Source organism: Nematolebias whitei, chromosome 17 (genome assembly GCF_014905685.2).
Source record: "Nematolebias whitei isolate Nwh7 chromosome 17, NemWhi1, whole genome shotgun sequence".
Classification (NCBI taxonomy): domain Eukaryota; kingdom Metazoa; phylum Chordata; class Actinopteri; order Cyprinodontiformes; family Rivulidae; genus Nematolebias; species Nematolebias whitei.
In genome coordinates, this window is record NC_056514.1 from 39521802 (window position 1) to 39537417 (window position 15616).

The window sequence follows — 15616 nt, forward strand, 5'->3', positions numbered from 1 at the left end:
TTGAGTAATCACAATATATTGCAATATTGAGTAATCACAATATATTGTTATAGTGTAGTCACAATATATTGTGATATTGAGTAATCATGATATAAAGTAATATTTCAATATCACATATTGTGATGACTCAATGTCAAATATGTGATATTCAATCATAACAATATTAAAATGTGTCTTTATTAAAATATCCCATGAGACTGTGGAAAACTTTGATGTTGAGGGCAATCACAATGACTTCAGCTTGTTGCTCTACCGACAGAAACTTCAGTTTGAAACTTATGACAGTCAGGACAGGTGTGGGTGATATGCATTCCTTTAAAAAAGGCTTTTGGATTATTGCAGTTGTCTGGTTCTCCTTTATGATCTGACTTTTTATCAGAATATAATAAAATCCTGTAACTGTCTGACTTTTAAAATCTAAACATAGAAAACATTTTGTTGTTGAACTTTATTATGTGAAAAAGATAAACAGCTGTTCTGTGGTTTTCTCGTATCCACTTCAGTAAACTTGAAAATGTTTATTCTTTGAGTCTGTTTTCCTTTTCTCAGTCTGATCGTTTATTCACAGAATTGTTTTAGGAGTTTTATGCACAAACAGCAGCTGTCGCTTCACCTGATCTGTTTAAACTGTGAGTTCTGAGAAGTTGGAAAAGTGGAAAACTTTTTCCTTTTTAATAAATGATCAGGTCTCGTTATCCTCCATGACTTCCTGTCAGATGGAATTGGCATCAGCTGAAGCTGACAATCTGTTAATCCTGAGATTTCTCTGTGGAGACGATGCTGACGCTCATCCTGCTCCTCCCGGTCCAAATGATGGAAAAACCAGACACAAGCTGCTGCACATCAGCAGAATATGACTCATGTTTTCTGCTCCAGTTCAATATGAGAATAATTTGATTAAAGTGCAAATCTCAGAAAATAATTATTGGATGTTTATCCACAAATAACTTTTGAAGTCAACCTGATTCAAGATGGTCACAGTTACACAATATTAGCAAACACTAAAATTTAAAATGGCTATAACTGAGTTAATTTTACAGATAAGGAGCTACAATTTGATGTGGTGGTAACTGAGAGTCATCCCCAACATACTCTGATACACTAATGATGCTAAACATCATTGTTTACAAATATATTTTTTCCTGGCAGATGCATTTCTAACATCCAATATACCCACTGTCCCTCCTCTGGACATGTCCAAACCATCTCAATGTGTCCTCCCTAACTTTATCTCCCAGTTGTTCAACCTCTGATTATCTCATTCCTAATCTTATCCATCCTTGTCACTCCTAAGGAGAACCTCAACATCTTCATTTCTGCCACTCCCAGTTCCCCATGTTCCTGGACAGTGGACCCCAAGTCCTTGAAGTCCTGCACCTTTGTGACCTCTGCTCCTTGTAGCCTCACTGTTCCACCTCCTCCCTCTCATTCACACACATGGACTCTGTCTTACTACGGTTGACTTTCATTCCTCTTCTTTTAAGTGCATACCTCCACCTCTCCAAGTTCTCTTCCACCTGTTCCCTGTTCTCACTACAGATCATGGTGTCATCTTCAAACATCATAGTCCACGGGGATTCCTGCCTGACCTCATCTGTTATAGTTGGTCCATCACCAGAGCAAACAAGAAGGGGCTCGGAGCCGATCCTTGATGCACTCCCACCTCCATCTTGAAGCTATCTGTCACTCCTACAGCACATCTCACCACTGTCCTGCTGTCCTTGAACATATGCTGTACCAGTCTAACATACTCCTCTGCCACTCCAGATTTCCTCATGCAATACCACACCTCCTCCCTCAGCACTCTGTCAGATGTTTTTTACTAAATCCACAAAGACACAATGGAGTTCTTTCTGACCCTCTTTGTACTTCTCCATCAACATCCTCAAAGCAAAGATGGCATCTGTGGTGAGATGAAACCATACTGCTGCTCACAGATAGTCACCTCTCATCTACAGTAAGTCTTGCTTCCACAACTCTCCCAGATCTTCATCATGTGACTCATCAACTTAATTCCCCTGTAGTTGCTACAACTCTGTACATCACCCTTGTTCATAAAAATGGCCACCAGCACTTCTTTTCCACTCCTCAGGCATTTTTTCACCCTCATATATGCCATTGAATATTTGAGTCAAAAACCTCACTGCCATCTCTCCAAGACATTTTCAAACCTCCACTGGTCATCAGATCCTACTGCCTTCACCTTCTTCATTCTTTTCAGAGCTTTCCAGACTTCACCCTCACTAATATTTCCCATTTCCTTGTCCAGTTTCTATGACCTCTACTCTTCTTTCTCTTTCATTCATTAGCTCTGCAAAACACTCCTTACATCTTCCCATCACACTCTCCTCACTTGTTAGAACATTACCATTCTTATCTTTAACAAGACTAACCTGCTGCACATCCTTTCCAGCCTGATCTTTCTGTCTCACCAATTGGTACAAGTCCTTCTCACCCTCTTTAGTGTCCAGCCTCCCATACAACTTATCATACACCTTCTGCTTTGTCTTAGCTACCTCCCTCTTTGCTCTACGTTCTATCTCCTTATCTTCTTGTCTCCTCTCTTCAGTCCTCTCACTGTCATATTTCTTCTTGGCTAACCTCTTTCTTTGAACAGTGTCCTGCAGTTCATTATTCCACCACCAGGTTTCCATCCATCCATCTATTATCTTCCACTTGTTCCGAAGTCGGGTCGCGGGGGCGGCAGCTTGAGCAGGAAGGCCCAGACATCTCTTTCCACCACCTCTTCCAGCTCTTCTGGGAGGATTCCAAGGCGTTCCCAGGTCAACTGAGACACATAGTCTCTCCAGCGTGTCCTGGGTCTTCCCCAGGGTCTCCTAACAGTTGGACATGCCCAAAGCACCTCCCTAGGGAGGCGCCATGGGAACATCCTTACCAGATGCCTGAACCGCCTCAACTGGCTCCTCTCGACAAGAGGTTTCCTTATCATCCATTCTCTGTCCAGATGACACACCAAGTACTTTCCTACCTGTCTCTCTAATTACTGTTGCTGTAGTAGTCCAGTCATTTGGAAGCTCTTTCTTACCACCCAGAGCCTTTAACAGCTCCTCTCTGAATTTCTCACAACGTTCTTCCTTCTTCATCTTCCACCATTTGGTCTTCTTCTCTGATTTTACTCTTTTTCTCTTCTTCACAACAACAGTCATTCTACACACAACCCTCTGATGCTGTCTGGCCACGCTCTCCCCTGCCACAACCTTACAGTCTCCAATCTCCCTCAGGTTTCCTCTTCTACACAGAATGTAGTCGACCTGTGTACTCCTTCCTCCACTCTTATAGGTCACTCTATGCTCCTCCCTCTTTTGGAAATAGGTATTGACTACAGCCATTTCCATTCTCTTGGTAAAATCCACCACCATCTGTTCTTCCTGGTTTCTTTCCTTGACACCAAACCTACCCATCACTTCCTCATCCTCTGTTTCCTTCACCAACATGCCCATTCAGGTCTGCTCCCATCACCACTCTCTCCTCCCTGGGAATACTCTCTATCACTTCATCCAGATCTTTCAAAATGTATCTTTCTCCTCCTCATCACATCCAACCTGTGGAGCATAACCACTGACAACATTTAGCATCAGACCTTCTACTTCTACCTTCAGACACATCAAACCTATCTGACACTCTTTTCACCTCTACTACATTCTTTGCCAACTCCTCCTTCAGGACCACCCCTACTCCATTTCTCTTTCTATCAACACCATGGTAAAACAGTTTGAGCCCTGCTCCAATGCTGCGAGCCTTGCTGCCCTTCCACTTGGTCTCTTGGACACATAAAACATCTACCTTCCTTCTCAGCATCATGCCAGACAGCTCTCTACCTTTGTCTGTCATTGTCCCCACATTTAGAGTTGCAACCCTCAGTCCTACATTCTTCACTTTCCTCTTCTCCTCTGTCTCCTGACACGTTTCCCTCATTGTGGTCTTCAGCACTCAGCAGCACAACTTCCATCATCACCCTGGCGGTCGTTGTTAATCCGGATCTTGACCAATCCGGTTTGGTTTTGCTTTGAAGAACTCGCATTATGGTTTTGGCAAAAGTGTTTTACATCGGATGCCACAACACAACCCTCACCATTTACCCGGGCTTGGGACCAGTACCAGAGCTACACTGGCTTCATTTACCAGTGCCTGTAGGGGCCTGGTCCTTTAACGTTCAGGAGGCTGTCCCGGGCGAGGCCAGCAGGGGGACACATTTCTGTCTTTCGTGTCTCCTCAGACAATAAAAACAAGGCGAAGCAGCATCTGAGCTCCGCGCTTCAATCCGAGGACAGACATGGACAAACGAGCTCACACCCGCCGGGCAGACATGTAACTGCAGCCATGCGCGTGTCCCGTGTGCTGCTGTGCGCGTTGCTGTGCGCGGTCCGGGAGGTTCGGTCCAAGTCTCTGCCGGATCAGTTCGGTAAGGCCCTGCAGGAGGTGGAGATGGATGCAGCACAATGAGATCATGGGAGGGGTTGGTCGGATGGTTGGATGTGTTTTATGTTGCGGGGGATTTGGTTCTGTTGGTTCTGGACCTTTTGGGTCCACTGGTGGGTGAAGGGTGAGGTGACAGGGTGGGAGGCCCTGCCGTGGGTCCTGGTGGTCTTTGGGCTCAGGTCTGGATGTGGACCATCAGGCCTTGTTGAACAGATCAGGAGGAGCTCAGTCCTCTGAGATAAATGTGTTTGAAACCAGATCCAGTTCTTTTAACCATGTTTTTGTAGTTCCGTGCATTTTGAAGGACATTACGTAATTGATTTATTCATGCATGAGCGCGCGCACAGGAGCAGAGCTGACCCTAAACCACCCAGCCTTCTGTCATGCTTTAAAAAGGGATATTCCGGACATTTTAAAGGGTGGCTCTGTGGAAAGATGGAGTTAAGCTCCGCCCACGTTCAATCACAGTTGTCAGAGAAGAAAAAAATGTATATAAATTAAATATATTTTAAAAAAATTGAATTTTTGGGGGGGCCTACTTCCTGTATGCCCACTGTCACATTGAAGCCTAGAAACACAAATAAATATATAATTTAAAAAAATAATAAAAAAATCTATGCTTTCCTGCTGTAATCCTGTCACTGTTGACTTTAATTAGGTTATGAATAAATGGTTCATAACTGAGAGCAGACGAGGACAAAACAAGTTCTTATCGAACCTTTAGCCCAGCTAAACTAATAGAAATGGCCGAAGCGTCTCAGTCTTCTCCTGTTATTCAAAACTGAAACCAAAATGTCCACATTTTTGGGTGCGGGCAGCCATGTTGTATTTTTGGAGCTGGAGTCTACACAAGATGAATGGACCCTCGTAATGAAAGTCCCACCCAAACAGCCTGTCAATCACAGTGCCACATGACGTATTTTAAAAGACAAATAATTATTAAAACTGAACTTGACGAATTGTGCATATTTGAACCTACAGCATAAAGCTCCAAAACACCTGGAAAAAAAATAAACCACAGTGTTACTTAAAAATATTTTTCTGTCGTGGAAATGTCCCATTTATTTACACAGAGGGGGCGGGGCTTAAGTAGTTCTGCATCCAGCCACCAGGGGGTGCTCGCCCTCTGTGGCTTCAGCTGCAGGCTTCCGGTCCGGTCTTTAGCGTTAACACATCTCGATGGCCGGACCTCACATTTTAATGTTCGAGTACATTTTTTTCACATTTTCCAACTTTGGCTGAACTCAGACTTTCCAGTTGTTAAAGACGGGAGCTGGCTGCGGGCCACCGGACCCTCCAGCCCCCTCCAGCCCACGTCCTTTCCCCCCGGCTCGAACCTTCCTAAGAAGTGGCAACTCATACTAACAAATAAATCAAGGAAACGTCAATGAAGTTTTATCAATTATATTAAAAAAGGCAGGAAAATGTTACAATTTACAGCGCTGGACTCTCCGGTCTGTGACGCGTTCACAGACCCGGAAAAGCCCCGATGTCCCGTGTCATTACTCATTTATAGGGTCCTGGACTCCTCTTTCGCAGAAGGGGAGCTCAACCTGTCGGTGTATGAGGGGGCGTGGCTAAGTGGGATCTCAATGGATCTTATGTGTTTCTGACGTGTTAGAAAATATGAGACGGTGCTTCAAAAGCCTTTCTACGTGATGTAGCAAGCAGATTAAACTCTATTCTTTGGCTGATATTGAATCCCAGGGAGACTCTTTTTAGAGTTGCTGGCCCAGTTTAACCCAGTCAGAACCGGGTCATAATTTCATTATAATCCCGTCTCTGAGCAGATCCAAACCATAGGACCAGTCCAAAAATATCTTAACACAGTTTTAGTCCTCGTTCGGTCGTATTTCTTTGTTTTGTCTGTTTTTTTAAAGTTAGGTGGAGCTCGGTGTCTAAACGCCGGTCAAAGCCAAAACAATTAAAACAGGCGTGTTGAGGCAGGTCGACATGAAAGGAGCGGTTAAAGCCGGTCAGTTTACTTTTCTCTGACACTTGAACGCAACACCAGAACCTTGATTTAAATATGACCATCTCAAATGAAAGCGCCGATCTTGGAAATCCAAATTACAATTACTGTATTTTAAATGTAAAAAAACAGGTCAAACCTTTAGACAAAATATCAAGTTCTGGAAAACCAGTTTGTTTGAGCTTTAACTGTGAAAACTAGTTTTGATTCTGAGTTACAGACTCGTCTCGGGGTAAACAGAGAGACGATTGTCCTGTGGAAAGAACACTTTGAAGAGAAACTCCCACTGAGTGACTCAAGAGTGGAGTCCAGACCGAGGAAATCCTCCCCGAGCACAACAGAGCCTTTATTGTTCCACTGATGGTCATGGATGACAGCAGCAATCCATGTTCAGTGCACGTGCAAACACACACACACACACGAAGGAGTTTTTCTCCGCGGGGTTTGAGGCGACCGAAGCTCGTCGTTCCACAGGAACCGAGTCAGGAAGCACGACAAGGCAGCTTTTGGCGAGTCTGCCCGTTTCCATGGCAACAGTGTGACCCACATCCACGCCGTCCAAGAGGCAGGATGATGAGAACCGAAATGTTTCAGGGCCGAAAACACGAGGATGAGCGTTGTGGAGGGTGCGTCTGGGACTGCAAACATCCTCCTCATCAGGACGGTAATCTGGCCCAACAGGAAGTGATTACACCAGAAGTCCAATCTAAATAAAATTATAAATTTATTCCAAATGTTAACTTCAGATGTTCATGTTGTTCAAAGTATCACAGTAATCAGGCTGTAGTTTATGTTTATGACAGTCAGAGGCTAATTTTAGGGTTGCTGGTGCGGCAAATTAGATTTCAGCTAACTGCATTAATGTACAGGAATGTTCTTTATCACTTTATGTGCTCATTTTTATATAAATACAATAAACTTTACCAAGAAATTATTTAGCTACAATTAGGGTTTCAGTTTGCTAATACAAACTGTTAGCTTGATGCTAACTCCATAACAAAAACATCAGTCTTAATTTACCAAAATGTTTTGCTCCTTATTTCTTCATGAGTTAATTTTGTTCTGAAATATCTCAATAATTCAGTGGTAGTTTGTGAACATTAGTCAGAAGTGACAAATGTGAAAAGTTTTAAAGTTGCACCTTGCTAACCGCTAACTGTTAGCATTCAGCTAACTTGAGTTCATGACTGGACCAGCTCTTTACCCTCACTAGGGTCCTCGAGGGGTCATGGGAGTTTGCCCATCCAGTCTACATGTGTTTATGGATTTGGAGAAGTCTTTCGACCGTGTTCCTACACTTTGGGGGGTTCTCCGTGAGTGTGGGATTGGGGGCCCGTTGCTACAGGCTGTTCAGTCTCTATACAAGTGGTGCCAGAGTTTGGTTCTCATTGCTGGTAGTAAGTCGGACCCTTCAGGGTGGGAGTTGGACTCCTCCAAGGCTGCTTGTTGTCACTGATTCTGTTCAGAACTTTTAGGGACAGAATTTCTCGGTGCAGACGGGGGGTGGAGGGAGTCCGTTTCTGTGGCCTCAGGATTCATCTCTGCTCTTTGCAGATGATGTGGTCCTGCTGGCGTCATCGTGCCGTGACCTTCAGCTCTCACTGTAGCGGTTCACAGCCGAGTGTGAAGCAGCTGAGATGAGAATTATCACCTCCAAATCTGAGGCCATGGTCCTCAACTGGAAAAGGGTGGAGTGCTCTCTTCAGATCGAGTGTGAGGTCCTGCCTCAAGTGGAGGAGTTCAAGTATCTCGGGGTTTTGTTCACGAGTGAGGTAAGAATGGAGCGTTAGATTGACAGATGGATTGGGGCAGCGTCTGCAGTATTGTGGACTCTGGGCTGGTCCGTTGTGGTGAAGAGAGAGCTGAGCTGTAAGTCAAAGCTCTCTGTTTACAGGTCAGTCTACGTTCCTCCCCTCACCTCTGGTCATGAACTCTGGGTAGAGACTGAAAGAATGAGATCGTGGATCCAGGAGGTTGAAATGAGTTTCATCTGCAGAGCTGGACTCTCCCTTAGAGACAGGGTGAGAAGTTCAGTTATCAGGAGAGACTCAGAGTAGAACCACTGCTCCTCCACATCCAGAGGAGCCAGTTGAGGTGGTTCAGACATCTGGTAGAGATGTACCCTGGACGCCACCCTAGGGAGGTGCTTCAGGCATGTCCAACTGGGAGGAGACCCCGGGGAAGACCCAGGACACACTGGAGAGACTATGTCTCTCATTTGGCCTGAGGACGCCTTGGGGTCCTCCCAGAAGAGCTGGAAGAGGCTGTGGAGAGAGATGTCTGGACCTCCCTGCTCAAGATGCTGCCCCCGAGACCCAATGGCTGGATGGATGGATGGATGGATGTTGCCTTAATGATTGTGAAAATACTTTATTTTTCTTTCCATTTTCAGAGGTACAGATAAAAGTGCAGGTGTTCGACAACAGCGACCTGTCGCCGTTAGCGGGCGCTCAGGTGGACGTTCAGGGGAACCAGACGCTCTTGGCGTCGAGTCGTGCCGGCAGCGATGGCGTGGTCAGAGTCAGCTTCCTGTACCGAGCCGGCACATGGGTCATCATCACAGCCTCCAAACAGGATTACATCACCAACTCTGTGCCGTGGCACTCCAACCGCATCCCCTGTAGGTCCACTTCAGCTGTCACCCTCGTTCCTTCAAATGTTGAAACCGCTTCTCTGATGGTGTCTGTTTAGGTGTTTTTAGATAAAAACAAACTGTTAGCTTTCAGCTAATCGTTTGCTAAACAACAAACTGTTAGCTGTCAGCTTATAGTTTGCTTAACAACAAAATGTTAGCTTTCAGCTAATACAACAATTTTCAGTCAGGTCATCTGGACAGCTTTTTTTTTTTGTGCTGAAACGTTTCACCTTCCATCCAGAAGGCTTCATCAGTCAAGGAAACACACAACACAAAACTGATTCTTCCCCCAACAGCTTACTCCAAAGTGGAACAAACCAGTTATGTTGGTGCTAAGATGGTCTCTTTGGCACACCCCCTCCTCCGGTGCCGGCCCTCTCTCTCATCAACAGTCATGTCAAGCTGGTTCAAAACCAACAAAGTCCATGCTCAGTAATCCACGTTTCAGCACAAAAAAAACAAAAACAAAAGAAACTGTCCAGATGACCTGACTGAAAAATGTTGGATTATATACCTGGATTATTGAGCATGGACTTTGTTGCTCTCAGCTAATAGTTTGCAAAACAACAAACTGTTAGCTCTCAGCTAATAGTTTGCAAAACAAACTGTTGGCACTCGGCTAATAGTTTGCTAAACAACACCAGTTAGCTTTTAGCTGCTGAGCTGTCGGTCTGTTTTAGTTTTCTTCGGTGTTTCAACTGTAAAATCAGCTGTTTTTTAATAAATTGTCTCTGTTTTAGTGTACGCCTCGGTTAGCCTGTACCTTCTTGCTGAGAGGCCAGGAACTCTGATTCTGTACGATGACGTCCTGCAGGTTCTGTCTGGGTCACCAGGTGAGACCAGACCCATGTTTCATGTTTATTTATTCATCTTTCTGTCTAACTGCAGCACGTTCCTCAAAGTTTTATTGTTCACCGGCTTTGTTTTGCACGTCAGGCGCTCGGAACCAGCCGCTGGTTCAGCTCCAGAGGAAGTCCATCCAGCTGTCCTCCAGCTCCAACTACACGGCGCTGTCGGCCACGCTCACCACCGCCAGGAGTCAGTACGAGCTCGGTGGATTCCCCTTTCTTCTGGGCCAGGAGACCAACAGCTCAGGTCTGCGTCAGTCGGCCAACCCAGGGAATTCTGGGAGTTTTCTCTGAACTCAGTTTACAGACTTGAGTTGTTAAAATATCAGCTCTTTCTATGTGATGATTTTTTTTCTGTGCTGCTGTAAAATATTGGCACTTCTTGTTGTTCCTCTCTCCAACGTGTTTTTATGTCCCCATCCGGACATTTAGCGACTCCTCCTACATCGAGAGGCTGAAATGCAACGAGCATCGCGGCTGTTTTATAAAAGAACTCAACACGAGAAGAAGATGCTGATGTTGGTCTTGTTTCTCGTTCAGGTGCAGAAACCGGGTGGACCGACCTGACGGCGCTCGCCGTGGTCAGCATTCAGCTCTTTGACAAAGATGGCAGCGCGATCAAGGTCTCCGATCCGATCCACGTCTCGGTGCCTCTGCCGTCCGACACCCGGAACAGGATGGCCACGAGTGTTCCTGCCTGGATGTATCAGCCGAAGACGGGTGAGGAAAACTCATCACCGTGTATTTAAAGCTTCATGTGTGTAATAATGAAGATTATTTTATCTACAATTTTCAGGACTGTGGGTTCGGAACGGGACGGGCTACATCAAAAAGGACGGGACGCAGTTTGTGTGGAACGTCGTGGTTCCTCAGATGGGGTACTGGTTAGCTGCCTTTCCTTCGTCTTCAGGTATGCCTGACTCAGATCTGCTGCTTCAGCTGTTTTTACCTGCGTTGATGCAAACACCGTCCTCTTGGTGTCACAGGGGACGACAATACTAACGAGGAAAACTGCATTTCCTGCAAAAATGCAGTGTGAATGCTTGTTGCTGAAGAACTTCCTGAAAAACAGCTGAAATGAGCTAAAACAACCTGAAATGTAGCTGAATGGAAGAACAAGACTAAGAAGAAAGCAGAAAAAACATCCATCCATCCATCCATCCATTATCTTTACCCGTTTTATTCCAGTTTTGGGTCACGGGGGTCGCTGGTGCCCATGTCCAGCAATCACTGTGCGAGGGGCGGGGTACACCCTGGACGGGTCGCAAGTCCATCACAGGGACACATAGAGACAAACGAGACAAACAACCATTCACTCTCTCACTCACACCTAGGGACAATTTAGAGTTACCAATCAGCCTAACATGCATGTTTTTGGTCTGTGGGAGGAAACCGGAGCACCGGGAGAAAACCCACGCATGCACGGACAGAACATGCAAACTCCACCCAGAAAGGCCCCTGGACCGGGGTTTGAACCAGGGACCTGCTCGCTGAGAGGCAGCAGCTCTACCAGTTGCGCCACCGTGCTGCCCGCAGAAAAAACAAATATTGCTGAATTTGGTTTAAATGTGCAGAAATGAGCTAAAAATAGCTCAAAGTAGCTGAAAAGGCAGAAAGAAGCTTAAACTACCAGAAGGAAGTGGAATGAGCTGAAATGAACTAGAAAATGTGGAATTAGCTGAAGATTAAATTCAGTTTATTTATAAATCTCCAAGTCACAACAGAAGTCGTCTCGGGACACTGAACAGAAACATTCATATATATGAAAAATAAATAAAGATAAATTTACAGCTAAAAAGTAGCTAAAATAGCAGATAAAGCTCAAACTAGCTGAAAAAAGCTGAAAGGAGCATGACAACCTGAAATTAGCAGAAAGAAGTTAATTAGGCTGAAAGTAGCAGAAATTACGACGGGAAACTTGAATTTATCTGAAAACAGCTGAAACTAGCTAAAAAGTGCTAAGGAAAAAGTAGCTGAAAAGATAGAACAAATTTAAATTAGCAGAAAAAAGCTGAAAGAACATGTTTGCCCAATTAAGCAGAAATGAGCACAAAAAAGTGGAAATTATCTGAAAAAAGTAGAAATGATCACAAAAATACAGCTGAAAAGTAGCTAAAAAAGCAAAAAGAAGCTTAAATTACAAGAAGGAAGTTGAGAGAGCACATTTTTGCTGAATCAGATGGAAAAATGTTGAAATGAGTGCAACAAATGTGGAATTAGCTGAAAAAGCTTAAACTAGCATAAAAACAGCTGTATAATAGCTGAAATAGTAGAAAAAGCTGAAACGTGCAGAAATAAGCCGAAAGGAGCATAACAAGCTGAAATTAGCTGAAAGAACTCCGAAGAAGCACAAAAATATAGTTAGGAGAAAGAATCTGAAAGGAGCACAAAACAGCTGAAATTAGCTGAAAGTGGCTGAAAAAAGTTAAATTTGCAGAAGGAAGCTGAAGCAGAACAAAATGTGAAAGGAACAGGAAAAGGTTGTAAACAGAGCTAAAGATCTGAAGGATGTAAAATAAATTTTCTGTGAGAAAAAAATGTCAGAAAAGGCTAAATATTAAAAAAAGCTAAAGTTGCACCAATACCAAAAGTCACAGCAGGATTGTCCTGAAAGAGCCGAACGTTTTGATTCATGATTTGTTGAAACAGCACAAAAATTGTGGAAAGAGAAAGATGCTGAAAAACGTATGGAAGTAAAATGGATCACAGTGGAGTGAACGCTTCATGAGTGTTTCCACAACAACAACAACAACAACAACAACAGGATGTTTATCCATCAGGCAGTTCTTGAACATCAGCAGCTAAAATAAACTCCAGCTGTCTAACGACCTTCAGATTGATAATCTGTGAAATATTCTGCAGGTTTCGGTCTGTCTTATCCAGGCCTGAGGGACATCACCACCTACCACACCCTGTTCCTGCTCTCCATCCTGGGCTCGCTGGCCCTGCTGGTGCTCATCCTGCTCTGCGTGCTGCTCTACTACTGCAGGTCTCACTTTTAGCTGATTTAACTAAACTAACTCTGAGAAACGTTTGTTTGTTGCTGTAGGCTCAGTTCTGGTCTGTTTACCTTCCAGACGGCGGTGTCTGAAGCCTCGCCGACATCAAGGGAAACCCCACACATCCAACCTAAACGGAGCTAAGAGAGACCAGGGTACGTCTATGTCGCGTCTGAACCTGATCTGTGGAGGCCACGTGGAGTCGGGACCCTCCAACGACAAGTCGGACTTGTCCCCATCTCGAGACTATCAGAGTTCGAGGGAGGACCTGACCAAGCACGTTCCAGTTCACATGCTGCGACACGGGAAGGGAAAGAACGCTTCAGGTTCTCAGCGGGGCGAGAGCTTCCCCATGAAGGTCACCCGAGCCACAGAGACCAACAACCTGGACAACCCCTTACTGCATGAAGACTACAACCGCAGCTACAGCCCCAAAGAGGGCAAAGAGTCCGAGTACCACAGACACCACAACGCCAACGACAATCGAGGATACTCGTCCGATCCGCCGTCCCCGCCTCGCTTCCAGGGCTACGTGCCGAGCCAGTCGGACAAACCTCCGGAGTATTCCGCCGCAGCAGCAGACAGCCTCGCCAGACCCACCTCCCTCAACACCCAGCCGGGCCAGATCATCTTCTGCAGCTCCATCGACCAGATGAAGGAGAACATGTACCGGAGCATGGTGCCAACCCTGGTCATCCCGGCTCACTACATGCGCCTGCCCTCCGAGTTTTCTGCCAAGGATGGAAAGGAGCAGAAGGACCAGGACAAAGATGGGACGCAGATGGGAGGGGGCCAGCAGCACCACCACCTGAAACAGGGCCAGCAGCAGCAAGGTGGCTCCCAAGGCGACGACTCTGAGGAGCCGAGCTGGGCGTCCGACTCCTCCGGCGGAGCGGTGACCATCCCCGTGCTCTTCAACGACTCCACCATGGCTCAGATGAACGGGGAGCTGCAGGCCCTGACGGAGAAGAAGCTGCTGGAGCTGGGTGTGAAACAGCACCCGCGGGCCTGGTTCATCTCCCTGGACGGGCGGGCCAACGCTCACGTCCGCCACTCCTACATCGATGTCAGCAACGACCTCAGCGGCGGTGGATTTGGAGGCAGCTCCGGCGGCGCCCAACGAGAAATCAACCTGGAGCCGCCTCTGGAGTCCCACGAGCGAAAACTGGCAGCCATCCGGAAGGGAAAGGAAGAGCGCTGGGGGTCCGGAGGACGGAAGGGTCACAGCGTCGGCAGCGGCGGGGGGAAGAATTATTCCAAGCTGGCCTACCAGGACCACAGCGAGCCCAGCAGCAGTGAGGGACGCCCGGTGTCGCCCGAGGAAAACTCCCTCACTCCTCTTCTGGACGAAGGACCGTCTTCACGTGGATCCACCGTCACCAGGAGGGGGCGCAGCCGAGGGAACAGCAGCCGCAGCAGCAACAGCGAGAACCGCCGCGACTCCATGACCAGTCCCGAGGACGACCCCGACGACAAAGACGAGAACAAGAAGAGTCCGTGGCAGAAGATAGAAGACAGGCCTCTCATGGTCTTCCACCCCAGGAAGTAAACGTTGTGGACTTCCAGAACACTGGGCTTCAAACGGTCCGTTTCAAGAACCGAAGGAGCTCAAAGAGAAAGGTACCAATAAGCACAACCGCTGCTCCACCGCACCGTTCCCTGGTTGGTGTTGGACCTTTCTGGTGAGGTGCTCCTGCTCTTCGTCTCGCTGTCAGTGCTGGTTCCTGTAGAATCTGTCCAGTTTTTTGTGCATCCTGTCCCGTCACTGAACCGTCCTCTGAGCCATCGCGTCGGCTGACTCTGGAAACAGCCATAAAAACAGCACTTATGGATTAACTTATTAACCGATTGATTGGTGATCGTTTCACATGAACGACTTTTTAATGGGATTTATTAGTCTGTAGCTGAGGACCCCCCCCCCCCCCCCCGCCCCCGGCTCTGCACTAATTTTACACAAAAAATCACTCTTTTGTCACAATTTGTAATCAGATCATTTTTAAAGGAAACTTTTTCCCCAAATCTGAACGAGTCGTAAAAACTTGTGCCATGAATCAAGTTTTCCGTTGAATCACGTTGAGCGTTGGTCAAACAGCAGAGACTTCTTTGTGTAAATACGCCGACCATTTGTTGTAGACACATTGCATGCATATGAATGTAAGAAGAAGGCACCAAAAGCCCCCCTCTCTCCCCACCCCCAGTCCTCTGGGTCCCGGTGTAGTCGACCCTCCAAGAAAACCACTAATTTACTTGAAGATACACGGCTGAGATCCTTGTGGTGTTGTGTAGACCGGGCCTGTACCACTCCTCTCCTGTAAGTGCCTTCTTCCACACAGGATCCAGTGATAGGCATGGATTTAAACCGCCGTTAGTCGCCACCTCAGCGCCACCGTTGACGCCTCGGATAAGCACAGGTACCAACAACACGCGACACTGGAGAGCATGCTGCCTAAACGACAGCCTTTCTCCTGCTATTTCCTCCTTGAATATATATAAATAAACTTCTTGTATCTTTTCTCTTTTTCAGAAAACTTGTAAATGGCTAATTCTATAAGATTTTGGGTGTATATGATGTGCACGTGTCGTGTAGATTAGGGTGTTTTTATTGAAATCTCTTATTGAAAGATGTTTAGCACAAAACTTTACTCACCGATGCACTGACTTGTCGTGCCAAATGAACTATGTTCTATAAAAATACACTGATTTTTCCCTAAAGGTTCATTTT

At 46.1% G+C, this 15616-nt stretch overlaps 1 protein-coding gene across 1 annotated transcript; it reads left to right on the top strand.

The window, feature by feature from the left end:
• The first annotated feature begins 4226 nt into the window (after positions 1–4226).
• Positions 4227–14665, top strand: LOC119423851 (protein FAM171A2). Its single transcript, XM_037691268.1, has 8 exons — positions 4227–4423; positions 8805–9032; positions 9788–9880; positions 9984–10142; positions 10436–10615; positions 10692–10805; positions 12758–12884; positions 12973–14665. Exons 1-8 carry the CDS (start codon positions 4342–4344, stop codon positions 14441–14443), a joined length of 2454 nt encoding a protein of 817 aa, XP_037547196.1. The 5' UTR covers positions 4227–4341; the 3' UTR covers positions 14444–14665.
• Positions 14666–15616: the final 951 nt, after the last annotated feature.